Here is a 27471-nt window from a genome sequence, read left to right as displayed (position 1 = left end):
GATCTTTCATGTATATCACAAACAACAGTGGTGCCAACACAGATCCCTGTGATACATCGCTGGTCACGGTTCTCCATTTTGAGAAACTCCCTTCCACTACTGCTCTGTGTCCCATTGCCCAGCCAGTTCTCTATCCATCTAACTAGTACACCCTGGACCCCATATGACTTCACTTTCTCCATCACCCTACCATGGGGAACGTTATCAAAAGCCTTACTGAAGACCATGTATGTGACATCTGCAGCCCTTCCCTTAAACAATCAACTTTATTACTTTCTTAAAGAATTCTATAAAGTTGGTAAGACATGACCTTCCCTGCACAAAACCAAGTTGCCTATCACTGATAAGCCCATTTTCTTCCAAATGTAAATAGATCCTATTCCTCAGTATCTTCTCCAGCAGCTTCCCTACCACTGACATTGGACTCACTGGTCTACAATTACCTGGATTATCCCTGCTACCCTTCTTAAATGAGGGAACAACATTAGCAATTTTCCAGTACTCCGGGACCTCACCAATGTTCAAGGATGCTGCAAAGAATCTGTTAAGGCCCCAACTATTTCCCCATTCACGTCCCTCAGTAACCTGTGATAGATCCCATTTGGACCCCCCCGCCGAGGACTTGTCCACCTTAATGCCTTTTAGAATACCCAACACTTCCTCCCTCCTTATGCCGACTTGACCTAGAGTAATCATACATCTATCCCTAACCTCAAATTCCATCATGTCCCTCTCCTCGATGAATACCAATGCAATGTACTTATTAAGAATTTCACACATTTTCTCTGACTCCACACACAACTTCTCTCCTTTGTCTTTGAGTGGGACAACCCTTTCTTTCATTACCCTCTTGCTCCTTACATACAAATAAAAGACTTTGGGATTTTCCTTAACCTAACGATATTTCATGACCTCTTTTAGCCTTCTTAATTCCTCATTTCAGATTGGCCCTACTTTCCTGATTTTGTTCCAAAGCTTCATCTATTTTCAGTTGCCTAGACCTTCTATATGCTCCCTGTTTTCCTCTTAGCTAGTCCTACAATTTCCCCTGTCATCCACAGTTCCCTAATATTGCCATTTCTTTCCCTCATTTTCACAGGGACATGTCTGTCCTGCACTCTAATCTACCTCTCTTTAAAAGCTTCCCACATATCAAATATGAATTTACCTTCAAAGAGCTGCTCCCAATCCACATTCCCCAGCTCCTGTCGAATTTTGCTATAGTTTGCCTTGCCCCAATTTAGCACTCTTCCTTTCGGACCACTCTCATCTTTGTCCATGTATATTTTAAAACTTACAGAACTGCGATCACTATTCCCAAAGTAATCCCCTACTGAAATGCCAACCACCTGTCCGAGCTCATTCCCCAACACCAGGTTCAGTATGGCCCCTTGGTAAAAACAATGACTGCAGATGCTGGAAACCAGATTCTGGATTAGTGGTGCTGGAAGAGTACAGCAGTTCAGGCAGCATCCAAGGAGCTTCGAAATTGACATTTTGGGCAAAAGCCTTTCAGCCTGATGAAGGGGTTTGGCCCGAAACTTCGATTTCGAAGCTCCAGAATCAGTATGGCCCCTTCCTGAGTTGGACTATTTACATACTGCCCTCCCGGATGCTCCTTACAGTTTTGGTCTCCTTTCTTGAGAAAGGATGTACTGGCACTAGGACGGGTGCAGAAGAGGTTCACTAGAGTTGATTTCAGAGTTGAGGTGGTTGGCTTCTGAGAAGAGACTGAGTAGACTGGGATTATATTCATTGGAATTTAGGAGAATGGGGGGGCGGGGGAGTCTTATAGCAGCATATAAAATTATGAAGGGAATTAATAGGATAGAATTACAGAGGATGTTTCCACTCAAGGGTGAAAGTAGGACAAGAGGTCATAGGCTCAAAATTAAGGGGAGAAGATTTAGAACTGAATTGAGAAGGAACTTCATCACCCAGAGGGTTGTGGACCAATGGAATTCTCAATGAAGTAATTGAGGCTTCCTCAGTAAATGTTTTGAAAGCTAAGATAGTTAATTTTTTGAACAATAAAGGAATTAAGCGTTATGGTGTGAGGGCACTTAAGTGAAGCTGAGCCCACAATAAGATCAGCCACGATCTTATTGAAGGCAGAACAGGCTTGAAGGGCCAGATGGCCTAATCCAGCTACTTGTCCTCATGTTCCTATGTTCTAATAAGAATCATTCCCATGGCAGTAATTTCTAATGCCAGAGGGCACAATTTAAGATGACAACTAAGTGTTTCAAGAAGATCTGAGGAAAGCATTTTGTTCTAAGGATAGTAGAAATATGGAACACACTGCCTGAAAGGGTGATGGATTCAGATATTCTCACAACATTTGGAAGCATCTGGATGAGCTCTTAACTACCAGGGCACAGTAGGCTATCGGTCAGTGCAGGTAAATGAGATTTGTGCATTTTGGTGATTCTTCGACAGCAAAGGCCTGTTTCTCTGCCAACGACTTGCCCTGTATTTTCTAAAATGCAGTCACTGCTTAAGTGTGTTATTTCTGCAGAGAAATATACCCAAATCATATCAAAATTGTGCCCTTAAGTTCCTTACAGCAGTGACTGCATTTCAGAAAATACAGGGCATGTCCACAATCAGTTAAGCTAAATTTTAAGACATATCACAGTCCAGTTAACCTCCAAAATAATATAGATGGCAAAGCAGGAATATGACTTGGAACGCATGCAATAGATGCATAATCAATATTTGATCATCTTTACCTTCAACACTGTAACTTTCTACATCCTCTTCAGGTAAACAGACAGTTTCCCACATTGGTTCCTAGAATTAAAAGAAGAAATTTGCCCTGGGTTTTGAAACAATCCATGATATTTAACCACAAACCTTCTTCCAAAACAACTAGAATAATCCACCGAATACTAGCTTTGAAAATCCTGCAAACTATTTACAACCTATCCCTGCTTACCTCAAATCTGCTTGATTATTTCAAACTTTGCAAAAGCTACTCCTACCTAAGATGTTAGCCATCTTTGTTTCTCAACGTCAAAATATTTAAAATGCTAAGTATTAAACTCCATCAGTGATTACCACTGTCATTCTTGGGGTGTAAGTATCATGCAGCATTAGCAGTTATTTCAATCAGTCTTGTTTCACAATTAAAGCAGTTTGGTATATTTTTCTGGCATTTCCTTAAAATATGAGATAAGGAATTGCATAAATTCACATTCTAACTTAATAAAAAACAAAAAGCTGTGGATGCTGGGCATCTGGAAAATAAGAACAGAAAACATAACCCCACACCCAAATCTAGAGTCAACATTTCATTAGCATAGGAAAGAGACAGGTTAAGAATTTGCACACAGTGAGAGATGGCAAGTGCACTATTAGGCTTATTGCTGATTCAGGATCTCTAGGATTTTAATGTCAATGGGAAGGTTTCAAAGGACTTCTAAATCACAGCAGCACGATGGAGTTGAAAACAGAATGAGATGCCATTCTCTAAAGTCAAAAAAAGTTCTGGAAATTAACAAATAAGGAGGACTTTATTGCTCCATGGACCCTTCCATTTTGTTGAGCATGAACTCACAGTGCTTCAGAGAATATAGTCTCATGGCTGCTGTTTCTATTACAAGCACTCAGTCCAAACTGTGTGTAAAAATACTCTTCCTCAATGACCAGTGGAGCACACTGCTACAGTCCCATCTATAAAATAAACCATCCAAAGGGTCTTCAGCATCACATTTCCTGTCAAAAGTAGAACTCGTTGATGCCATACGTGAGCTCAATGAGGTATACACTTCTGCACTGCTGCCTGGGTTCATGATTTTAACATGAAGCTACCTCCTCAGTCATCTTTTTCTCCTCCTGACGTCTGAGCAGTTTTTTTGGTTCCTGGGGTTAGGTACACAAGTCTGGAATTTGTTAGACACTTAAGGTCACAAGAGGTAGGAACGGAGATCCTCACAGTACCACCCAGCTAATCTGTCCCTCTTCCTCAGAGAATAAAGATGATTTGTTTGACTCCAACACTACAGGAACCAGAACTATACCAAGCTCACATTAATTTTGTCCACCTTGAATGGAACAATCGCCATCATTAATATCCTCTTACAAGTGAGTTTTGATAACCTCCTCAATAGTCCCATTCCCAGGTTTCCCATTCTCAGGAGATTCTTTTTCTGTCAGATCTTTTTGTGCTTATATCTACTACACAAACAAGTAGGAGAGAAAGGTAACATGGGACACTCCTGCAGGCATAAAGCTCTTTCACATGGTTGGAGATAGTTTTCTTATTTAGAAGCCATACCTAAAACTATTTATTCTAAGTCGGTGCAATCTAGGCATGCAATTCTTCAAGGTTAAGAACAATTATGTGACATATATCCACAGCTGTTCTACATCTTGCAGACTATGATCCAAGCTAAGGTTTCTGGGGGCATGGGGACAATCATGGAGCTGATGGGTCATGCCATTCTTGGCTATTTTGGCATTTTGACATCAGAATAAATAGATATGTGGTTTATTATGTGTGTTTTCAGTGGACATGACACTTTTACTATGGAGCTCTTAAAGAGAGGCTAGAGACTTGTGGTACTGTTATGGTTCACTGCTTCTCAGCCTTATAGGAGGCTTCACTGTGTCTACAAGAATAGAACCTGGGTTGATGTTGTGCAACAATGGTTTGGGGACCAGTTCACTCAAATCAGGTTAGCATTTGATTCAAGCCAAACTTATACCATTAAAAGGTAGAGTTAGGGTTAAATGTGGATTAAGTTAAAACTAAGGCAAAGTGAAGTTAAATAAAGTGAGTTAAAGTTGAAGTCGTTAATGAAGTGAGAAGTAAATGTTGCATTGGTACTTCAAGTTAAATAAAGAAAGACTTGTTTAATTAAGTGTTGAGCCCATTCCATGCCTTTTGTCTGTCACACAAGGGAATATCCAAGAAAAGGTTTCAATAATTCTTTTCAGGCAACCCTAAGATTGAATTTACATCCATCTTGAACAAGAGTGTCATATTTGAAATCTTTGGGCACCACCTATGATTCTACTGAAGATTGTAGCAACCCTATCCATTAACACAAATCCCACTTCCTTTATCAACCTGGGATGCAAGGCATATGAACCAGGCATCTTATATATTCTAGGCATTGCCATCTCATACTACACCATTACTGCTTCTATTATTTTATTCTCTTGGTAAAAGATAATACATAATACCCATCAAGTATTATAGCCTCACCTGTACAGTTAAGCGTATATCATGTTTAGTCTGGCAGAAGGAGCCCATTCGACCTATCATTGTCTATGCCGATTCCTCAAAGAGCCACCTAATTAGTCCCATTCACCCATTTTATATCTCCAAAGCTCTCTAAATTCATCACTTTCAAATATATACCCCGATCTCTTCTGAAATCTCCTACGGAATCTGTTGTTTCGTATGGAACAGCAGCCTCCATTTTTGCAGCAGCAGCAGGAGTGGTGAGAGCGAGGGCCAGGGATCGCCAGGAGGGTAAATTCCTCCTTTAAAAAGTTACCTCGTGGGATCAGGTGCCTTCATATTTGGAGCAGCAGTGGGAGCGGTGAGAACGAGGATCAGGAGCCGCTGGGAAGATTAATTAATCCTTTAATTATTTACCTCATAAATAGATGGAGCACCTACTGAGCAGAAGCAGACATGGGACTGTTGAGTAAGTGAGGTAATATATTTACCCAAAACACTACTTAGGTAATTTCTCCCACTCATCCTCCTCCTCTAACCCAATAAAACAGTTTCAGTAAGGTTACTAGTTTTGTTCAATAGCCTCTTTGGGAATTCAGAACAGTGGGAATGGATGTTAATGCAGTTGCATGCTCCTTCTAGGATGTGGGAGGTAAGGGTTACCACTTCATCTGTGGAAAGTGCACCCAACTCCAGTTCCTCAGAAACCACGTTAGGGAATTGGAACTGGAGCTGGAGTTGGTTAAACCTTTGATCATTTGGGAGGCAGAGGGGATACTAGAGAGGGGTTACAGGGAGATAGTCTCAACTTAAGTATAGGCAAAAGATAGATCGATTACAGTCAGGGGATGGAAAGGGAACAGACAGACAGTGCAGTGATTCCCTGTGGCTTGTCCCCTCAGTAATAAGTATACCATTTTAGATACTGTTGGGGAGGATGACCTACCAGGAGAAAGCCATAGTGGCCAGGTCTCTGGCGCTGAAGGGAAGGGGAGAGAATAGAAAAGTGCTAGTGGCAGGAGAGTTAGAGGAATGGACAGGAGATTCTGTGGTCGCAAACGGGACTCCTGGAAGGTATGTTGCCTCTCGGGTGCCAGGGTCCGGGATGTCTCTGATTGAGTCTACAAAATTCTGAGGGGGAGGATGAGCAGCCAGAAGTCATGGTGCACGTTGGCACCAATGACATAGCCAGTAAAAAGGAGGAGGATCCAAAAAGTGATTTCAGGAAGTTAGTTTGGAAGCTAAAAAGCAGGATGAGCAGAGTAGTAATCTGAGGGTTAATATTGTCAATATTGTCTGTCCTAACCCTCTCCATGGCTATGGTAAAAGTGAGGTAGTTGTACTCTTCCACTGAGAGATCTGACACCTGGCCTGCCTCGTTGCCTAGCACCAAATCCAATATGGCCTTCCCCAATCAGCCTATCGATGTATTGTGTCAGGAATCCTTCCTGGACACACCTGACAAAATCAGCTCTATCCAAACCATCTGCAATAAGGAGGTTCCAATCAAAATTGGGGAAATTGAAGTCACCCATAACAACTCTGTTACATCTGCACCTTTCCAAGATCTGTTGTCCAATCTGTTCTTCCATCTCTCTGCTGCTATTGGGGTGTCTATAGTGCCATGTGCTTGTGAGGTGAAGAACAGGAAGCAAGTGCAGCTAAACATGTGGCTACAGGGCTGGTGCAGGAGGGAGGGGTTCAGATACATAGATCATTTGGGTACCTTCTGGGGAAGGTGGCACTTGTACATGAAGGATGGGTTGCACTTAAACTGGAGGGGCACTAATGCCTTGGGCAGAAAATTTACCAGAGCACTTCAGGAGGGTTTAAACTAGTTTGGCAGGGGGGTGGGAACCAGAGCTAAGATCTGAGGAGAGGGTAGTTGTTGATCAGGCAGAAATAGAATGCAGAGAGTTTTTCACGAAGGATACATAGTTGATAGGACAAAGGGATACGTTACAGTGTGCCTGTTTCAACATATAGAATGTCAGGAATAAGTGTGATGAATTTAGAGCATGGATCAGTACCTGGAAGTACGATGTTGTGGCCAGAATGGGGACATGGATTTCACAGGGGCAGAGATGGTTGCTGGATGTTCCAGGGTTTCGATCTTCTAAAAAGAACGTAAAAGAGGAGGGGGAGGAGCATTGTTAATTAGAGTGCATCACAGCTGCAGAAAAGGAGGTTGTTGATGAGGGTTTGTCCACTGAGTCAGTATGGGTAGAAGTCAGTAGCAGGAAAGGAGCTGCCACTTTATTAGGTGTATAGACACCCCAATAGCAGCAGAAAGATAGAAGAACAGATTGGATAACAGATCTCGGAAAGCTGCAGATGTAACAGAGTTGGTCTGGATGGAGCCGATTTTTTCAGGTGTGTCCAGGAAGGAACCCTGACACAATACGGAGGTAGGCCAACTGGGGGGAGGCCATATTGGATTTGGTGCTAGGCAATGAGGCAGACCAGGTATCAGATCTCAGTGGGAGAGCATTTCGGTGACAGAGGCCACAACTGCCTTACCTTTACCATAGCCATGGAGAAGGATAGGAACAGACAGTATGGGAAGGTATTTAATCGGGATGAGGAAATTATACTGCTATTAGACAGGAGCTGTGGAGTATAAACTGGGAACAATTGTTCCACGGGAAATGCACAACAGAAATGTGGAGGTTGTTTAAGCAGCACTTGTTGCGAGTCTTGGATAGCCTTGTCCCACTGAGACAGGCAAGGAATGGGAAGGTGAAGAAGCTTTGGATGACAAGAGAAAAGGAATTTCTCATCAAGAGGAAGAAGTAAGCTTGCTTAAGGTTAAGGAAACAAGGATCTGGCACAGTTTTAGAGGATTATAGGTTAGCTAGGACAGAACTCAAAAATGGACTTAGGGGAGCTGGGAGGGTGCACAAAAAAAGTCTTTGTGGGAAGGAATAGGGAAAACGTAAAGGCGTTCTACACTTACACACTTTGGGATGGCACGGTGGTTCAGTGATTAGCACTGCTGCCTCACAGAGTCAGGGACCTGGGTTCGATTCCAGCCACGGGTGACTAACTGTGTGCAGTTTGCATATTCCTCCAGGTGCTCTGGTTTCCTTCCACAATCCAAAGATGTGGGAGGATTAGGTGGATTGGCCATGCTAAATTTCCATAGTGTTCAGGGCTGTGTGGGTTAGATGCATTGTTCAGGGATAAATATAGGGGAAAGGGTCTGGGTGGGTTACTCTTTGGAAGGTTGGTGTGGACTTGTTGGGCCGAAAGGCCTGTTTCCACACTGTAGAGATTGTATGAATAAGAGATTGATCAGAGAGAGGGTAGGGTCGATCAGAGATCATGGAGGGAACTTGTGCCTGAAGAGGTAGGGGAGGCCTTTAATGAGGTTTTAGCTTCAGTATTCACTAGAGATGAACCTTGTTGATAATGGGAAAACCCTTGGACCAGGTTAATAGGCTTGAAAAGATTGATATTAAGGAAGTGGATGTGCTGGAAATTCTGGGAAGCATCAAGATAGAAAAATTCCCCAGGGCCAGACCAGATATATTCAAGGTTACTATGGGAATAGAGGAATGAGATTGCTGAGCCTCTGGAGATGATCTCTGCATCCTCACTCTCCACAGAGGTACTACCAGATGATTGGAGGAAGGCGAATGTTGATCCACTGTTCAAGAAAGGGAATAGGGAAATCCCTGGGAATTATACATTAGTCAGTCTTACCATCTGTGGTAAGCAAGGTACTGAAAAGGAGTCTAAAAGATAGGATTTATGACTATTTGGAAAAACATAGTTTGATTAAAGATAGTCAGCATGTTTTATGAGGGGCAGAGCACAGCAGGTCAGGCAGCATCCGAGGAGCAGGAAAATCGACGCTTCAGGCAGGAGCTCTTCATCAGGAATTCCTGAAGGGCTCCTACCCGAAACGTAGATTTTCCTGCTCCTCGGATGCTGCCTGACCTGCTGTGCTTTTCCAGCACCACTCTAATCTTCAGCATCTGCAGTCCTCACTTTCGTCTTTATGAAGGGCAGGTCATGCCTCACAAGTCTTTGAGGATGTGACGAGACAAGGTGAAGATGGTCGAACACTGGACGTGACATATATGGATTTTAGTAAGGCATTGGATAAGGTTCTCCACTATAGGCTCATTCAGAAAGTTATGAGGTATGGGATACAGGGAAATTTGGCTGTCTGGATACAGAATTAGCTGGCTGAAAGAAGACAGTGAGTGGTAGCATTCCTCCTGGAGGTCGGTGACCAGCGTTGTCCCGCAGGGATCTGTTCTTGGGCCTCTGCTCTTTGTAGTTTTTATAAATGACTTGGATGAAGTGGAAGAGTGGGCTAATAAGTTTGTCAATGACACAGAGGTCGGTGGTCTTATGGATAGTGTCAAGGTCGGTTGCAGGCTACAACAAGACACTGACAGGATTCACAGCTGGACTGAGAAGTGGCAGATCGAGTTCACACTGGGTAAATGCGAAGTGATTCATTTTGGAAGGTCGAATTTGAATGCTGAATACTGGGTTAAAGACAGGATTCTTGGCAGCGTGGAGGAACAGTGGGATCTTGGGGCCCACATACACAGATCTCTCAAAGTTCTACCCAAGTTGATAAGGTTGTTAACAAGGCATATGATGTTTTAACTGGGGGGATTAAGTTTAAGAGCCGCTAGGTTCTGCTACAGCCCTACAAAGCTCTGGTTAGACCACACTTGAAATATTGTGTCCAGTTCTGGTCGCCTCATCATAGGAAGGATGTAGATGCTCTAGAGACGGTGCAGAGGAGATTTACCAGGATGCTGCCTTGATTGGGTGCATTATGAAGAGAGGTTGAGTGAGCTAAGGCTTTTCACACTGGAGAGAAGGAGGAAGAGACATGACTTGTTAGAGGTGTACAAGGTAATGAGAGGCATAGATAGAGTGGATAACCAGAGACTTTTCCCCAGGGCAGAAATGGCTGTCACGAAGGGTGATTGCAGAAAGGCATAGGGGAGATGTCAGAGGTAGGTTCTTTATGCAGAGAGTGATGAATGTGTGGAATGCACTGCCACCGGTGGTAGTAAAATCAGAGATATTAAGGACATTTAAGTAACTGCTGGACAAGCATATAGACGGCAGTAAATTGAGGGGAGTGTAGGTTAGATTGATCTTAGATTAATATAAATCCTCAGCACAACATCGTGGGCCAAAGGGCCTGTACTGTGCTGTACTGTACTGTACTGTTCTATGTTTTATGAAACCAGTCTTCCTTAAAGATTACGGTTCATTTTATTGCAGTTCATACTGTCAAGCGTTGCTGCTATTCTTGCCTTAGCTAAATCCCTTTCCATCACATGCTTCAAGACCAGTCCTCACCCTAATTAATCCACATTTCCACTGAGGAGCAGTCAGTCCAGGGTTTTCAACAGCTAATCACTCTAATTCACTGATGAGTGGTAATCAATTTTGCTAGGATCAGAATTTTTGAGCATCACATTATTTAATTGACACTTTATTTTTGTGTGCATGCCAATTACAGCACTTACCAGTCAAATTATTATAATACACTTACCTCATCATCTTCCTCAGTAATGACATAAAATGATATGCTTTGGCTACCAACATTGAAATCAATCCAGAACTCTTCCAGTTTATCATCAGATGGCATCTTCAGCTAAAATAATTAAAACATCAAGACACTAACTGAACTTTACCATTGTAATTGTTTTAACAAATTCCTACAGCCAAAAAAAAAATGACCTGATAACAAACTAGATACTTTTTCTTGCATTTGACAGTAACATTGATTTGTTGCCCAATCATAAATGCAATTGGACTTGCTTTCCAGGAAATTTTAGGGGCCAGTTAAGAGTCAACCATTTTGCTGTGGGTCTGTAATCACATGTAGGCCAGACTCAAGATAGCAGAATTGCTTCCCTAAAGGACGTTAGTGAACCAGGTAGGCCTTTACAGCGTTGACAGTTGCCAACGGACTAGCTTTTATTTCCAGATGTTATTAAATACAAATATAATTATTCATTATGAACACATATGCCAATACCATAGCTTCAAAAGGTCCATTTTGTCCTTTTTTTATGAAGAGAGGTTGAAAAAAAGAAATGCAGAGCTATCTCTTCCCAGCCAATAAAGAACAGCTTGTGAGGCCCTGGAAATTTATTTAAAGTTAGAACAATAAAGCAGCATGAATGGGTGGAGTCAGGCTCCACAGAACAAGGGTTTTAGTTTGATTTTCAACTGTTGGGGTTTTGAAGATGGCTGTGGAGGCTGTGATACATCTCTCTGTCAGAGCAAAAAGCCTGAATGCTCTCTCCCTGCCAGAATGTTCTCTTGGTGTTCTTTTCTCCGAGGCTGGAGAAACATTCCATGTGAGACAATCTATTTTACTGAATTTGCTCTTCCCAGGGCTTGATTATGGGATGGTACTATATTGAAACAATTGCTTTTTGTTGTTAAATAATTTATTATTCTGTTAACTTTTCCAATAGAGTTAAAGTTATATATATTATTCATTCTTTTGTTTGCATTTTAACTGTAGAGAAAATATGCTTGCTTAAAATCAAGTAAGGACCGCAGATGCTGGAGATCAGAGTCCAAAAGTGTGGCGCTGGAAAAGCACATCCAGAAAGGCAGGATCCAAGGAGCAGGAGAGTCGACATTTCAAGCATAAGCTCTTCAGTTATGGTCTAGGGTTATATTTTGAGAGGGTTTGGTCTGGTCCCTAACACAGGAACATAGAACATCCAACAGTATAGCACAGGAACCAAAAGAACTGATCCTTCAGCCCAACACGTTTGTGCCAACCAGGATTCCATTCTAAACTAATCCCATCTGCATGCACATGGTCCATTTCCCTCTTTCCGTACCTGTTTATCTGTCTATGTAAGTGCCTCTTAAACATTGCTATCATCTCTGCTTCTACCACAATCCTTGGCAATGCATTCTAGGCACGTACTACCCTCTGTGTAAAAATAACTTGCTTTGCAAATCTGTTGTTGACTTTTCCCCTGTCACCTTAAGCAATGGACCCCAGCATCTGACATGTCCACCCTGGGTAAAAGACTCAGACTATGCACATCTCTCATTATTTTATATACATGTATCAGGTCATCCCTCAGCTGCTGACGCTCCAGCAAAACAATCCAAGTTTGTCCAACTTTGCCTTACAGCTAATACACTCCAATCTCGGCAATCCTCTTTTGCACCCTCTCCAAAGCTTCCACACATCCTTCCTCTAGCATGGTGACCAGATCTGCATCTTCAAAACCCATGACCACTTTAATCCAGAAGGTCAAGGGTAGCAGATACAGAGGAACACCATCACTTGCAACCTCCCTTCCAACCTCACCATCCTGACTTGGACATGTATTGCCACTCCTTCTCTGATGCTCAGTCAAAACCCTAGAAATCCTTTCCTAAGGGCATTGTGGTCTACCTACACCACAGAGGCAGCTGCAGTTCAAAAAGGAAGCTCACCATCACCTTCTCCAGGGCAACTAGGGATGGGCAATAAATGCTGGTTAGCCAGCGATGCCCACGCTCTACAAGCAAATAAAAAAGACTTTCCCCCCTTACTCTTGATCCCTGCTATGAGGAGCAATCCATCTATTTCAGCCTTTAGTATACATAACAGTGCAGGAAAGAATTTCATAGATTCACTAACCCATAACAAAAAAAAATTCCTCATCTGTCTGGACAGAAGGACAGAAATTGGTCGCTTTGCTTTAATCAGAACTAATCTCTCTGACCCTGGAAACAAACAGAGAGAAATCAGGGAAACTATTGATGTGACAGCAGAATGCTGGTGGGAAAGTGTGGAATATATGGACCCTGTAAAAATTTAAAGACTAAGTTGCCACTAGATGGTGCCTTGCTGTTTGACAGAATCTGTTGAATAAATGGGAGGGAAGTTGGGTCTTGAATAAAATCAAGACTACATTTCTGGTAACAGTACAGCAGAATATATACACATGAAATATGGTTCTCAGCCACATTAAGAAACATCCATTTTTATAAACCATAGTAAGAAATGACCTTTGGACTTTAGTGTATTAACTACCAACTTGAGTAATGTTTAGTCAATGTTGATTTTGGTTTGTTTGTTGTAGTAAAAGTTTTAAAACATGAAATCCTGTGTGGTCCAGCCAGCCTCTAGGAATTTAAGTATCCTTTTAAAATTTATCAATCTCTCCAGGATCATAACAAGTTAGTTTAAATAGCACCCCGCAATGTTCAATGATATTATCATCACTGAATCTGAATGTTTTACAGTGAGTGACTCATATCTTCAAAACCCAAAGTTTTACTGACACCTAAAAGCCACATGTCAAGGATGTGATGAAACACACTCCACTTCAAGAATTGATCTCCTTGGTCCTTAGACAGCTCGTTCCAAATCCACAACCATTTCTACCTACAAGGGCAGCAGAAGCATGGGAACACCAACACCTGTGAATTCCCCTTCAAGCCATTCAGCATCCTGACTTGGAATTTATCACAATTCCTTCACTTGGAACAAATTCTGGAATTGTGGGTCTACCTACAGAAGATATACGTCTATAGTTCAAGAAGGCAGCTCACCACCGCTTTAAAGGCAACTTGGAATAGGCAATAAATGCTGCCCAAATAGTGATATCCACGTCCCATGAATGAATAATTTAAAAAAAAAACACCACTAGTCACTGACAAAGCCTGGATGAAAAATAAGTATTTATTCTCATTTGGTTTCTGGGTTGTCAACCAATTCTAAACCCATCCCAGTATATTACCCCCAACCTCCTGTGTTTTAATTTGGTCCACTAATCTCTTCATGTGGGACCTTATCAAAAGTCTCATTGAAAGCCAAATTTTCCACATCTACTGGTTGTTCCTTATCTATTTTACTAGTTTCATCCTCACAAAAGTCCAGTAGATTAGATAATAATGATTTCTGTTTCACAAACCTCTTGCTGACTAATTTTATTAAAGCTTTCTAAATGTTCTATTATCACAACTGTTACAGTACTCCAGTATTTCCCTTCTACAGGGTGTTAAGTCTGTAAACAGCTGCTTCTTCTGTCTTTTTTACTAATTGCCATCTTTGGTTATATCTGGTTATATTTGCCACCCTCCATTTGCTGCTACAGACATACTGCTCCACAGTCTTAGTATTTCTTATCTTACCACATTAAGCTTCCACATCATGATTTTCCACGAAAGTATTCTCCCTCACTGCAGCACTGTGACAGTCCTTTACTCGTAATGCTACCCCACCTCCTTTCCCTAATTGTGCATCCCTCCTGAACATCCTTGGATGTTCACTTCCCATTCCATAACTGTAACTATACCATCATAATGTACATCTCTTTGAGCTGTTAATACATCTATCTTTTGTGAATGGTTTATGTAATAAAGCTCAAAGCCTTTAACTTGTCTTTTGTACTTTGTTAGCCTTGTTAGCATTATTTTTAGTACTATGGTCTCATTTGCTTTTTATCTTATGTTTTTAAACCTGCAATGTTTGTTCCTTATTTTTCTGTCTTTCAATTTTATCTCTGTACCTCCTTTCTGTCTCCCTTCTCAGGTTTCAATTCCCCTGCCATTTTAATTTAAACACTTCCTGACAGCATAGGAAATAGCTGGTCACATCATCTTTTTTTAAAGTTGATGTCATGTGTACCATGACCAATTTCTCCACTTCAGAATGCTTTACAGTCTCTCTGAGGTATCCTTGACCCTGCAACTAGTGAGAGAACATACCATCTTTTGCAACCACAGAAATGCATGTTTGTTTCCCTCATTATTGAATTCCTTAGCACTGTAGCCCTGCCAGTCTTCTTCCTCCTATCTTATGCAGCAACCCCCAGGGTGCCATTGACACAGCCATGCCGAGGGGTTTTCTCCCCCCAAAAGATCCAAAAGGGGTCTTCTTCATCACCTGTCTTTCTGTACTGGCCTGTGGTCACCCATCCGCTTTCTGCCTGGTCAGTCATTATCTGTGGTATGGCCACCACTATTGATCCTGCAACCCTCAATAATCTCAGCATTGTAGATGCTCCACATGAGTCAACCAGCAGTTCCAGCTCTCAAATGTAGTTAGTCAGTAACTGTAGCTGCACACAAATCCTGCATGCATGATTGCTAGGGACTCTGATTCCTAATGAAGGGCTTTTGCCCAAAACGTCGATTCTCCTGCTCCTCGGATGCTGCCTGACCTGCAGTGCTTTTCCACAGGGTCTTTGGAAGTGTCCAGGGCTTCCCATATAATGCAGAGCGCACATCAAGGATACAAGCTCTACTGTCGTGACTTCCCATTAGCTTAAGCTTGTTAATTACTCCTTTTAAAGAATATTAATTTTGCTCAGGACCATTTTACTAAACACTCCCATTATAGTCTGAAGTTCCTACTATTACTTGTTAAAAACTTTTTATTTAACTTAATTTTCTAATCAACCTGTTCAATTATATTGTTACTCATTTCTGGAACAGTGGTACATGCACCCAGGCCCCCCAGTCCAGGGATAGTGACACTACTATTGTGCCACAAAAGGGCGAAATGTTCCAACTGTATTTTGTGAAAGCTAATGGACAACATCAGTTTACTATTAGTAAAAGTAGAAGTACTCACCTGAATCTGTTCTCAGTGCTTTCTAATTTAGAGCTATTTAAAAACCCACTATTTCACCAGCCTACCAGCACTCTCCACGAGTTCACCACTTCTACTCACACAGCTTTATACCAAGTTCACTGCTCTTCTCTCTCACTTCATCATACTAGGTTCACTGTTCTCCCCTCATGCTTGTCGTACAGATTTCACCACTCTTCTTACCTACTGCTTTATACTGAATTCATTGTTCTCCCCTTCTGCTCTTTAATACTGAGTTCAACCCTACTCCTCTCAAATGACTTTATACCAAATTCATTTTTCTCTTCTCGCCTTGCTTTACATCTTATAACTATGATAGTTATATTAGGTTATCTCATGTGGAAACAGGCCCTTCAGCCCAACAAATCTACACCGACCCTCCAAAGAGTAATCCACCCAGACCCATTATCCTCTGACTAATGCACTTAACACTATGGGCAATTTAACATGGCCAATTCACCTAACCAGCACATCTTGGACTGTGAGTGTAAACCGGAGCACCTGGAAGAAACCCACACAGACACGGGGAGAATGTGCAAACTCCACACAGTCACTGAGGTGGGAATCGAACCTGAGTTCCTAGCGCTATGAGGCAGTAGTGCTAACCACTGAGCCACTGAATATCAGTGAGTAGTCAGGTAGCCATAATTATGCTACAACACAGAGACAGAGAGCCAAATTAAATTAGTTTCCTCATATCTTTATTCACAATGCAATGAAATTAAAATACTCAATATCCTTAAAATTTGCTCCAATGATTCCTAACCAGACTTTTCAAATAATCACTACCAGACACCAAGCTAATAGCTTAAGCAAAGCAATTAACAATTTATTATTAATATACTTGTATTTATCTTTGTTCAGCCTAAATAAGATAATTTTATTAATGATAAAGATAGCTGGGTAACTGTCAGCAGAGAGAAAAGGAATAGGCAGTCAGTGCAGCCTATTGAGGCTATTCGCTCAACAATACCGTATATACTTGAGTAATATTTGAATTTTTCTGACTACTTTTTAATGTTAAATGTATGGGGTCGATTATTACATAGACACTATTTTTGACGGGCTGAAATTCATGCCCATCAAAACTCATACTGTATCATTAGCAGAAGTCCAACTGATCTCTAAACGAATAAAGAGAAAAAAAAACGAATTATGGTAATTCTCAATACCTGGAGTGGAACCAACACAACAGCCAGTGGACTGAAAGACCGGGAGCAGAGTGGAACAACTAGCACACTGGAATTCTGGAGCGGGACATGACAGGCGGCACACTGATTCGTAAACATTGATCTGTTAGCTGTGAAGAACTAGGGTCGACTTTTACATTAGAAATATGGAAAATTCCAGATTATTTGGCCAAAAATAGGGGTCAATTTTTACATGAGATTGACTATTACTCAAGTATATATGTGGTAAGTATACCATTTTGGATACTGTTGGTGAGGAACTACCGACCAGTGGAAAGCCACAGGGGCCTAAAGAGAAGGGGGGAGAACAGGGGAGCGATAGTGATAGGAGATTCAATGGTTAGAGGATTAGACAGGAGATTCTATGGTTGCGAACAAGACTCCCAGATGGTATGTTGCCTCCCGGATGCCAGGGTCAGGGATGTCTGTGATCAAGTTTACAGGATTCTTAAGGTGAGCAGCCAGAGGTTGTGGTACATATTTGTACCAATGACATAGCTAGGAAAAGGGATGAGGACCTAAAAAGTGAATATAGGGAATTAGGTTGGAAGCTAAAAGACAGGACAAGCAGCTAGTAATCTCAGGATTGCTACTGGCACCACAGACTAGTGAGGCTAGGAACAGAGAGCGAGTGCAGCTGAACAGGTGGCTGCAGAGCTGGTGGAGGAGCGAGGGCTTCAGATATGTGGATTATTGGGATACCTTCTGAGGATGAGATGCACCTGAACTGGAGGGGTACCAATATCCTGGATGGGAGGTTTGCTAGAGCTCTTTGGGCGAGTTTAAACTACTTTGGCAGGAGAATGGGAACTGGAGCTACAGATCAGAGGATGGGGTAGCTAGTGAACAGGCAGATACAGTGTGCAGACAATCTGTGAGGAAGTTTAGATAACTGATAGCACATAATTGCAGTGAGTATGATGGGTTGAAGTGTGTCTATTTTAACACAAGAAGTGTCAGGAATAAGGGTGATGAACTTAGAGCATGGAGCAGTACTTGAAGCTACAACGTTGTGGCCATTACGGAGACTTGGATATCACACAGGCAGCGATAGGGAGGGAGGTAAAAGAGATGGGAGAGTGGCATTATTAATTTGGAATAGCATAATGGCTGCAGAAAGGGAGCTCATTAAGGAGCGTTTGTTTACTGGATCACTCTAGGTGGCAGTCAGAAACAGGAAAGGAGTAGTCACTTGATTGGAAGTTTTCGACAGATCCCTGAATAGCAACAGAGACATGGATGAGCACATTGGGAGGCAGATTTTAGAAAGGTGTAGAAGTAACAGGGTTGTTGTCATGAGTGACTTCAACTTACCTTATACTGAGTGGAATCACCTTAGTGCAAATAATTTGGATGGAGTAGACTTTGTCAGGTGTGTCCAGGAAGGATTCCTGACGCAATAGGCCGACTACAGGGGTGGTTATATTGGATTTGGTGCTTGGCAACGAACAAGGTCAGGTATCAGATTTCTTAATGGGAGAGCATTTCAGTGATAGTGAGCACAACTCCCTGACCTTTACTGTAGTCATAGAGAGGGATAGGAGCATACAGTATGTGCAAATATTTAATTGGGAAGGGGAAATTACAATGCTATTAGGTAGGAACTTTAGAGCATAAATTGGGAACAGATATTCTCAGGAAATGCTTAATAGAAATGTTTGAGGTTGTTTAAGGAACATTTGCTGTGAATGCTGGTTAGGTTTGTCCCACTGAGGCAAGGAAGGGATGGTAGGGTGAAGGAATCACAGATGACAAGAGATGTGGAACATTTAGTCAAGAGGAAGAAGGAAGCAAGGATCAGACAGAGCTCTAGAGGGTTACAAGGTAGCCAGCAAGGAAGTGAAGAAGTAGTCCTGAGAAGAGCTAGAAGGGGAGAAGAAAAAACCTTGGCGGGTTAAATTAAGGAAAACCTGAAGACATTTAACACTTAAGTAAGGGACAAGAGGATGGCCGGAATGAGGATGGGCCAATCAGGGATATTGGAGGGAACTTATGCATGGAGTCGAAGGAGGTAGGGGAGGTCTTTAATGAATACTTTGCTTCATTATTCCCTAGTGATAGGGACCTTGTCATTTGTAAGTACAGCAGACAACAGACTGATATGCTTGAACAGTTTGATGTTAAGAAGGAGGATGTGCTAGGAATCTTGAAACTCATGAGAATAGATTAGTCCCCTGGACCAGATGGGATACGCAAGGTTTCTACACGAAGTGAGTAAAGAGATTGCTGCATCTTTGACGATGATCTTTGCATTCTCACTCTCCACTGGAGTAGTACCAGATGTTTGGAGGGTGGCAAATGTTATCACTTGTTCAAGAAAAGGAATAGGGTTAACTTTGGTAATTACAGACCAATCACTTGTGTCAGTAGTGGACAAATTATTAGAGAAGATTCTGGTAATAAACAGTAGTGGACAAATTATTAGAGAGGATTTATGATTATTATAAAAAGCATAGCTTGATTACAGATAGTCAGCATGGCTTCTTGAGGGGCAGGTCATATCTCACAAACCTTATTGAAATCTTTGAGAATATGTATGGTGTGTTGGTTTTCATTAGCAAGGTATGCTGCAGTTCGATAAAGTCCTGGTTAAATCACATTGGAATCAGTTTTGGTCACCTCATTATAGGAAGCCTTACAGAGATGCAGATGAGATTTACCAGGATTCTGCCTGGACAGGATGGCAGATCTTATGAAGGTTGAGGGAGCTAGGACCTTTTTCATTGGAGCAAAGAAGGATGAGGGAAGACTTGATGGAGGTGTACAAGATGATGAGAGGCACAAATAGAGTAGGTAGCCAGAGCCTTTTTCCCCCAGGGTGGAAATGGCCATCACAAGGGGGCTTAATTTTAAGGTGACTAGAGATGTCAGAGATAGGTTCTTTACACAGAGTGGTGGGCGCATGAAATGCACTGCCCACAGTGGTAGTAGAATCAGATACATTAGGGACATTCAAGCAACCCTTGGATAGACACGTGAATGATAGTAAAATCAAGTATGTAGGTTTGTTTGATCTTAGAGGAGGATAAAAGTTCGGCACAACATCAAGGACCGAAAGGCCTATACTGTGCGGTACTGTTCTATGTTCTCAACCTCTCTACTCGCCTAAGGCACAGTAACCGTCATGTGAAACCATCACCAGTCATCTCTCACTAGTGAGATAGCAGCCCTCTGGTCTACCAGGACTATGGCAACATCACCCGTACCGACTTGCCCCATCCAGTGAGGGACTCAAAACTGAACACTGTTCTAAAAAAGAGATTGCAAAGAATATTACATGCACCACTATTCAAGAAGGGAGCAAGAAGTGAACTCAGAAACTATAGGCTAACTAGGCTAACCTGAGTGGTCGGGAAAGTATTTCAAAACAATTTTAAGGGACAGAATTAATCTGCATTTGGAGAGGGAGGGATTAACCAAGAACAGTCAGTATGGTTGTGTTAGGGGGAGGTCCACGTCTGATCAATTTGATAAAATATTTAAAAGAGGCAATCACGTGTGTAAGTGAGGGAAATTCTTTTAATAAGGTCTACTTGGACGTCAGCAAGGCTTATGATAATATCCTGCATGGGAGACTGACAGCAAAGGTAAGAGCCCATGAAATCAAAAGAAATTTGGCTAATAAGATCCAAAATTGCCTGAGTAGCAGAAAACAGAGGATGAAGTGATCAGATTTTTGCCGTTTGTGACATCTATCTAGATGAGTAAATTCAGAGATGATGCAAAATTTTGGTTGGCGAGAAATAGTGAAAAGGATAGCCTTAGATTACAGGAGAACACAGATAGGCTGATCAGATGGGATGATCAGTGGCAAATGAATTTCAATCTGGACAAACGTGAGGTGATGTACTTGTGCAGAACAAACAATACAAGAGAATGAATGGGAAGGCCCGGGAAGCACAGAATCAGATGAACCTTGGTATATCTTTACACCAGCTCCTTAAGGTAGCTGGTCAGGTAGTTAATGTGGTTAAGGCAGCAAATGGGATACTTGTCTTTATTAACTGAAGTACAGAATTCAAGAATATCAAGATGATGCTAGAAATGTATAAAAAGTTGATTAGGCCACAGCTAAACAATAGTGTACCAGTTCTGGAATCCACATTATAAGAATTGCACTGGACAGGGTGGAGAGGGTAACCTAGAATTATACAATACAGACTATGGCCCTCTTGGCCCATCAACTACCAAGAATACATTAAATATATACTGGTTGCACTTTCCTACATTACACTCATATTATGACATTTCAAGGGTTCATCCAAGTACTTTATAAGAGGTTGTGATGTTACCTATCTCAAATATCCCTTGCATTCCAGACCACTATCACCGTCTGGGTGAAAACAATTTCCTCAAGTCCCCTCTGAACAACCTACCCTTCAATTTAAAATTATACTTGTTTCTTATTAAACTAAAGGACCTAGCTTGCTTTCTATCCAATCTGTCCATGCCCTCAATCTTACACACCTTTCTCAGGTCCCCCATCAACCTTCTCTGCTCCTCCAACCTCTCTTCAATGCTCCAATAAAGGCAATATCCGAGTGAATCACCGTCCAGTGCAATCACATCCTTCAGTTAGCAGAACCAAACCAATGATCCAAGAATCTAAATCCAGCTGTGGCTGAACCATAGACCTGCACAGCTCCAATGTAACTTCCCTTTAACTTTGCCTCAACTGCTAAGGCAAGTGTTCTGTATATCTTAGCTACCCTATTAAACTGCCCTGCCGCCTTCACAAATTTGTCGACAAACATGTCAAGATCCCTCTGTTTCTCTGAACTGCTGAGGATTCTAACATTCATTGAGCATTCCCTGTTTTGTTACTTCTTCAAAGTTCATCACCTCACACTTATCAGGGTTAAATTCCATCTGCCACTGATCTGTTCATATGATCAATCACTCTAAATCCTCATTTAACCTTAGACCTCCTTCTTCACTGTCAACCATCTGGCTAATCTTCATGTCACCTGCAACTTGCTTATCACCCCACTATAATTCTCATCTACATTATTTATATACAGCATTAAGAATAAGAGATCCAGCACTGATCCTTGTGATATTCTAAATGCTGGTCTCCATTCTCACGAACAGCCTTCTACCATTAGCCCCTGTCTCCAGCCACAAAGCTAATTTTGGATCCAATGTCGCAAGCTATCATGGATCTCATGTGCTTTTAACTTTTTTATCAGTATCCCAAATGGGACTTTGTGGAATCCCTTAGTGAAATCCATTTAAACCAGATCAACTGTACTATCCTCATCTAAACGCTTGGTCACCTCTTTGTTAGGCATTATCCGTTTGACAAAGCCATGCTGACTATCCAAACCTTGCCTTTGGAAATGAAAATGAACTTTCTCCATCACATTTTCTCCATACGTTTTTCTACCACTGTGGCTCGACTCATTCGTCTGGCTTGCCCTGGTCCATTTCTTACCAAAAGCTTAAAGTGGAACCACATAAAATGTCCTCCAGTCCAGAAAGGAATTAAAAATGTGGCAGGGGCCCCATCATTACCTCTCTCATCTCTCATCCAGACCTGGGGATTTGTCCACTATTAAACCCACTAAACCTCTGGTACTGCCAAAAATAAACTGCTCAAGAACAGTCCATGATTTTCTCAAATTCTGTACCAACATCCTCATTATCCTGATCAACAGAGATGTGAAATACTTATTTGAACAGTCGACCAATATCCTCTGGCTCTACACAAAGATTAGTCTCTTCGTCCCTAATGGGTCCTCCTCTAGAATCATTCAATGCAGTATAGAAAGAGGCCATTTGGTCTGCACCGACTCACCTAGACTCAGCCCCCTACCTTATACCCACAACCACACATTTACCATCAACAATCCACCTAGCTTGTATATACCTGGACACCATGGGGCAATTTAATATGGCCAATCCACCTAACCTGCACATCTTTGTGGAAGGATACCAGAGTACCGGCAAAAATCCATGCAGACATGGGAAGAATATGCAATCTTCACACACAGTTACCCAAGGCTAGAATAGAACCCAGGTCGTCCCTGGCACAGTAAGGCAGCAGTGCTAACAACTTGGTTACTCTCTTCCTCTTAACATACTTGTAGACTCCCTAATTTTTGCCCACTAGTATTACTACATGCCCCCTCTCTGCTCTCCTAATTTCTTATTAAGTTCCTCCTTGCCTTCATTTATTTCCACCCTTTGCATGTGTTATATGCTTCTTTTCCTTTTTATTCAGTTCTGAATACTCTTTGACATCCAGGGTCTCTGGACCCTCTTCTCTACTAATCATCCTAAAGAGAACATGTTGGGCATGTGGTCTCCCTTATATCTTTGTAAACACCTGCCACTGTTCTGGTGCAGGTTTACTCCGAAGCAGCTGTTCCCAGTCTACTTTGATCAGATTCTGCCAAGTATTAATAAAATCTGCTTTTCCCAATCCAAAACTGTTTTTGACAGACCATCTTTTTCCTTTTCCATAAAAAGCATAAAACACGTGGCATTGTGATCACTATCACGAAAACGCTTGCCTACTGCCACTTCATTCCCCAGAATTAGGTCCACTATTCCATTGTACAAAGTAGGATCATCAACGTGTTGATATAAAAAGCTTTCCAGAATATACTTCAAGAAATTTATCCCTTTAAACCTTTCATACAATGATTACCCCAATTAATGTTGAGTAGTTGAAATCTCCTAATATAATTACTATTTTTGGGCACCTTTCACTGAATTGCCCACTGACTGTTTTGGGGGGGCTATCACACATTGCTTATTAATTCCTAAGCTCTACCCACAAAGCAACATTTGACAACCAAAGTTATAAGAGTTAGGATTTATAATCATTTAGAGAGGAACAAGTTGATTAGGGATAGTCAACACAGTTTTGTGAAGGATGGGTTGTGCCTCATAAACCTTATTGAGTTCTTTGAGAAGGTGACCAAACAGGTGGTTGAGGGTAAAGCAGTTGATGTAGTGTATATGGATTTCAGTAAAGCATTTGATAAGGTAGGCTATTTCACAAAATATGGAGGCATGGGATTAAGGGTAATTTAATGTTTGGGATCAGAAGTTGGCTAGCTGAAAGAAGACAGAGAGTAGTGGTTGATGGGAAATGTTCATTCTGGAGTTCAGTTACTCGTGGTTTACCGCTAGCATCTATTTGGGTCCACTGCTGTTTGTCATTTTTATAAATGACCTGGATGTAGGCGTAGAAGGATGAGTTCGTAAATTTGCAATGACGCTAAGGTCGGTGGAGTTGTGGACAGGGCTAAATGATTTGCAGGTTACAGAGGGACATAGATAAGCTGCAGAGCTGGGCTGAGAGGTGGCAAATGGAATTTAATATGGAAAAGTGTGAGGTAATTCACTTTGGAAGGAGCAACAGAAATGTAGAGTAATGGGCTAATGGTAAGATTCTTGATAGCGTGGATGAGCAAAGAGATCTTGGTGTGCATATACATAGATCCCTGTAAGATGCCACCCAGGTTGATACGGTTGTTAAGAAGACATACAGTGTGTTAGCTTTTATTGGTAGAGGGACTGCGTTCAGAGCCATGAGCTCATGCTGCATCTCTACAAAACTCTGGTGCAGCCGCACTTGGAGTATTGCATGCAGTTCCGGTCACCACATTATAGGAAGGATGTGGAAGCTTTGAAAAGGGTCCAGAGGAGATTTACTGGTTTGTTACCTGGTATGGAGAGAAGATCTTATGAGGAAAGGCTGAGGGATGTGAGGCTGTTTTTGTTAGAAAGAAGGTTGAGAGGTGACTTAATTGAGACATACAAGATAAACAAAGGGTTAGATAGTGTGGACAATGAGAGCATTTTTCCTCGGATGGTGACGGGAACATACCTTTAAATTGAGGTGTGATAGAAACAGGACAGATATCAAAGGTAGCTTCTTTACTCAGAGACCAACAGGGGTTTGGAATGCACTGCATGCAACAGTAGTAGACTCGTCAATCTTAAGGGCATTTAAATGGTCATTGGATAAACATATGGATGAAAATGGAATAGCGTAGGATAGATGGGCTTCAGATTGTTTCAACAGATTGGCACAACATCGAGGGCCGAAGGCCTTGAACTGCGCTGTAATTTCTATGTTCTATATTCTATAAGGTCTAGGCGACTGAAGTCAGACTAAGCTTTGGAAGAATATCGGGAATGTAGGTCCAATCTGAAATGAAGAATTAAGAGGGCTAAAAGGGGTCATGAAATATCTTTAGCAAACAGGGTTAAGGAAAAGCCCAAAGCCTTTTGTTCATATGTAGGGACCAAGAGGTTAACTAGAGAAAGGGTTGGCCCACTCAAGAAAAGAGGAAAGTTACACGTGGAGTCAGAGAAAATGGGTGAGATTCTTAATGAGAGGGACATGATGGATATTGAGATTAGGGATGGATGTTTGATTACTCCATGTCAAGTCAGCATAAGGGGGGAGGAAGTGTTGGTTATTCTAAAAATCATTAAGCTGGACAAGTCCCCAGGTTCGGATGGGATCTATCCCAGGTTCCCATGAGGGAAGCGAGAGAGGAAATAGCTGGGGCTTTAACAGATACCTTTGCAGCATCCTTAAACATGACTGAGGTCCCAGAGGACTAGAAAATTGCTAATGTTGTCCCTTGTTTAAGAAGGGTAGCAGGGATAATCCAGATAATTTTAGAATGGTGAGCCTGATGTCAGTGGTAGGGAAGCTGCTGTAAGATACTGAGGGATAGGATCTATTCCCATTTGGAAGAAAATGGGCTTATCAGTGATAGGCAACATGGTTTTGTGCAAGGAAGGTCATGTCTTACCAACTTAATAGAATTCTTTGAGGAAGTGACAAAGTTGATTGATGAGGTAAGGGCTGTAGATGTTATATACATGGACTTCAATAGGGCGTTTGATAAGGTTCCCCTTGATAGCCTAACCGAGAAAGTGAAGTCGCATGGGGTCCAGGGTGTACTAGCTGGATGGATCGAGAACTGGTTGGGCAGGAGTCAGAGAGTAGTAGTGGAAAGGAGTTTCTCAAAATGGAGAACTGTGACCAATGGTATTCCACAGGACTCCATGCTGGAACTACTGTTGTTTGTGATATACATGAATGAGTGAGGAAGGTATAGCTGGTCTGATTAGAAAGTTTACAGATGACAGAAAGATTGGTGGAGCAGCAGATTGTGAAGGGGGCTGTCAGAGAATGCAGAATATCAACAAATTGAAGACTTGGGCAGAGAAATGGCAGATGGAGTTCAAACCGGGCATATGTGAGGTGATGCATTTTGGAAGATCGAATTCAAGAGCGAACAATACAGTAAACGGTAAGTCCTGGGGAAAATTGATGTACAGGGACATCTGGGTGCTCAGGCCCATTGTACCTTGAAGGTGGCAATGCAGGTTGATAGCGTAGTGAAGAAGGCATATGGCATGCTTTTCTTCATTGGAAGGGGTATTGAGTACATGAGTTGACAGGTCATGTTATAGTTGTATAAGATTTTCGTTCTACCACATTTGGAATACTGCGTACAGTTCTGGTCGCCATAGTACCAAAGGAGAGTGGATACTTTGGAGAGGATGCAAAGGAGATTCAACAGGCTGTTGCCTGGTATGGAGAATGCTAACTATGAAAAGAGGTGAGTAGATTAGGATCATCTTCATGAGAAAGGTGGAAGTTCAGGGGAGCCCTGATTGAGATCTACAAAGGTGGATAGCAAGAAGCTTTTTCCCTCGAGTGGGGTCTCCAGCATGGAAAATTCTTTACTCAGAGGGTGGTGGGTGCCTGGAATGCGTTACCAGCAGAGGTGGTAGAGGCAGGCACGATAGTGTCATTTAAGTTGTATCTAGACAGATACATGAATGGGCAGGGAACAAAGAGACACAGAACCTTAGAAAACAGACGACAGGTTTAGATAGAGGACCTGGATTGGTGCAGGCTTGGAGGGCTGATGGGTCTGTTCTTACGTTGCAATTTTACAAGATATATGACAGTCTCTTCCAAACCCTTGTTATTTCTTTATTTGACTGAGTGAGGCATCAAAAACCTTTGCAAAACTGGAGTCAATGGGAATCAGACAGCAAAACTCTCTGCTGATTGGTGTTACATCTGTCATAAAGGAAGATAGTTGCAGTCACTGGAGGTCAGTCATCTCATCTCGCGGTCATTCCCTGCACAACCACCTTCAGCAACTTCATCAATGACATTTCGTCTGTCAAAAGGTGTTCAGCACCATTCACAACTCTTTAGATATTGAAGCAGTCCATGTACAAATGCAGTAAGGCTCGAGCAATATCCAAATCTGGGCTGACAAATGACAACATTTGCGCTACTCTCTGCCAGGTGTAATGGACCAGGTCAGACCCCCTCAAAACATTTCAAGAAGGTAGCCCAGATTCTAACTCTCTAGTTGTTATAAGCAGGTGTAGAGTGTATGTACCAGCAGTGTCGCAGCTGGCCCAACCACTCAGTTTTAAACAAAACATAATTTATTTATACAAAAAAAACTGAATTTAGAATAACATAACAA

General features: G+C 41.9%; 1 protein-coding gene across 1 annotated transcript in view; it reads right to left on the bottom strand.

Moving 5' to 3' along the window:
* Nucleotides 1–27471, bottom strand: part of LOC122559938 (synaptonemal complex protein 2-like) — a 263416-nt gene that overhangs the window by 77143 nt on the left and 158802 nt on the right. The window contains exons 14-15 of the mRNA XM_043710047.1: nt 10725–10826; nt 2733–2793 (exon numbers count right to left, since the gene is read on the bottom strand). Coding sequence (XP_043565982.1) covers nt 2733–2793; nt 10725–10826 — 163 coding nt within the window. The remainder of the gene's footprint in view (nt 1–2732; nt 2794–10724; nt 10827–27471) is intronic.

The sequence above is a fragment of the Chiloscyllium plagiosum genome, chromosome 20 (genome assembly GCF_004010195.1).
Source record: "Chiloscyllium plagiosum isolate BGI_BamShark_2017 chromosome 20, ASM401019v2, whole genome shotgun sequence".
NCBI lineage: Eukaryota > Metazoa > Chordata > Chondrichthyes > Orectolobiformes > Hemiscylliidae > Chiloscyllium > Chiloscyllium plagiosum.
Note: the sequence above shows the minus strand (reverse complement) of the source record. Positions and strands in the feature narration are given on the sequence as shown.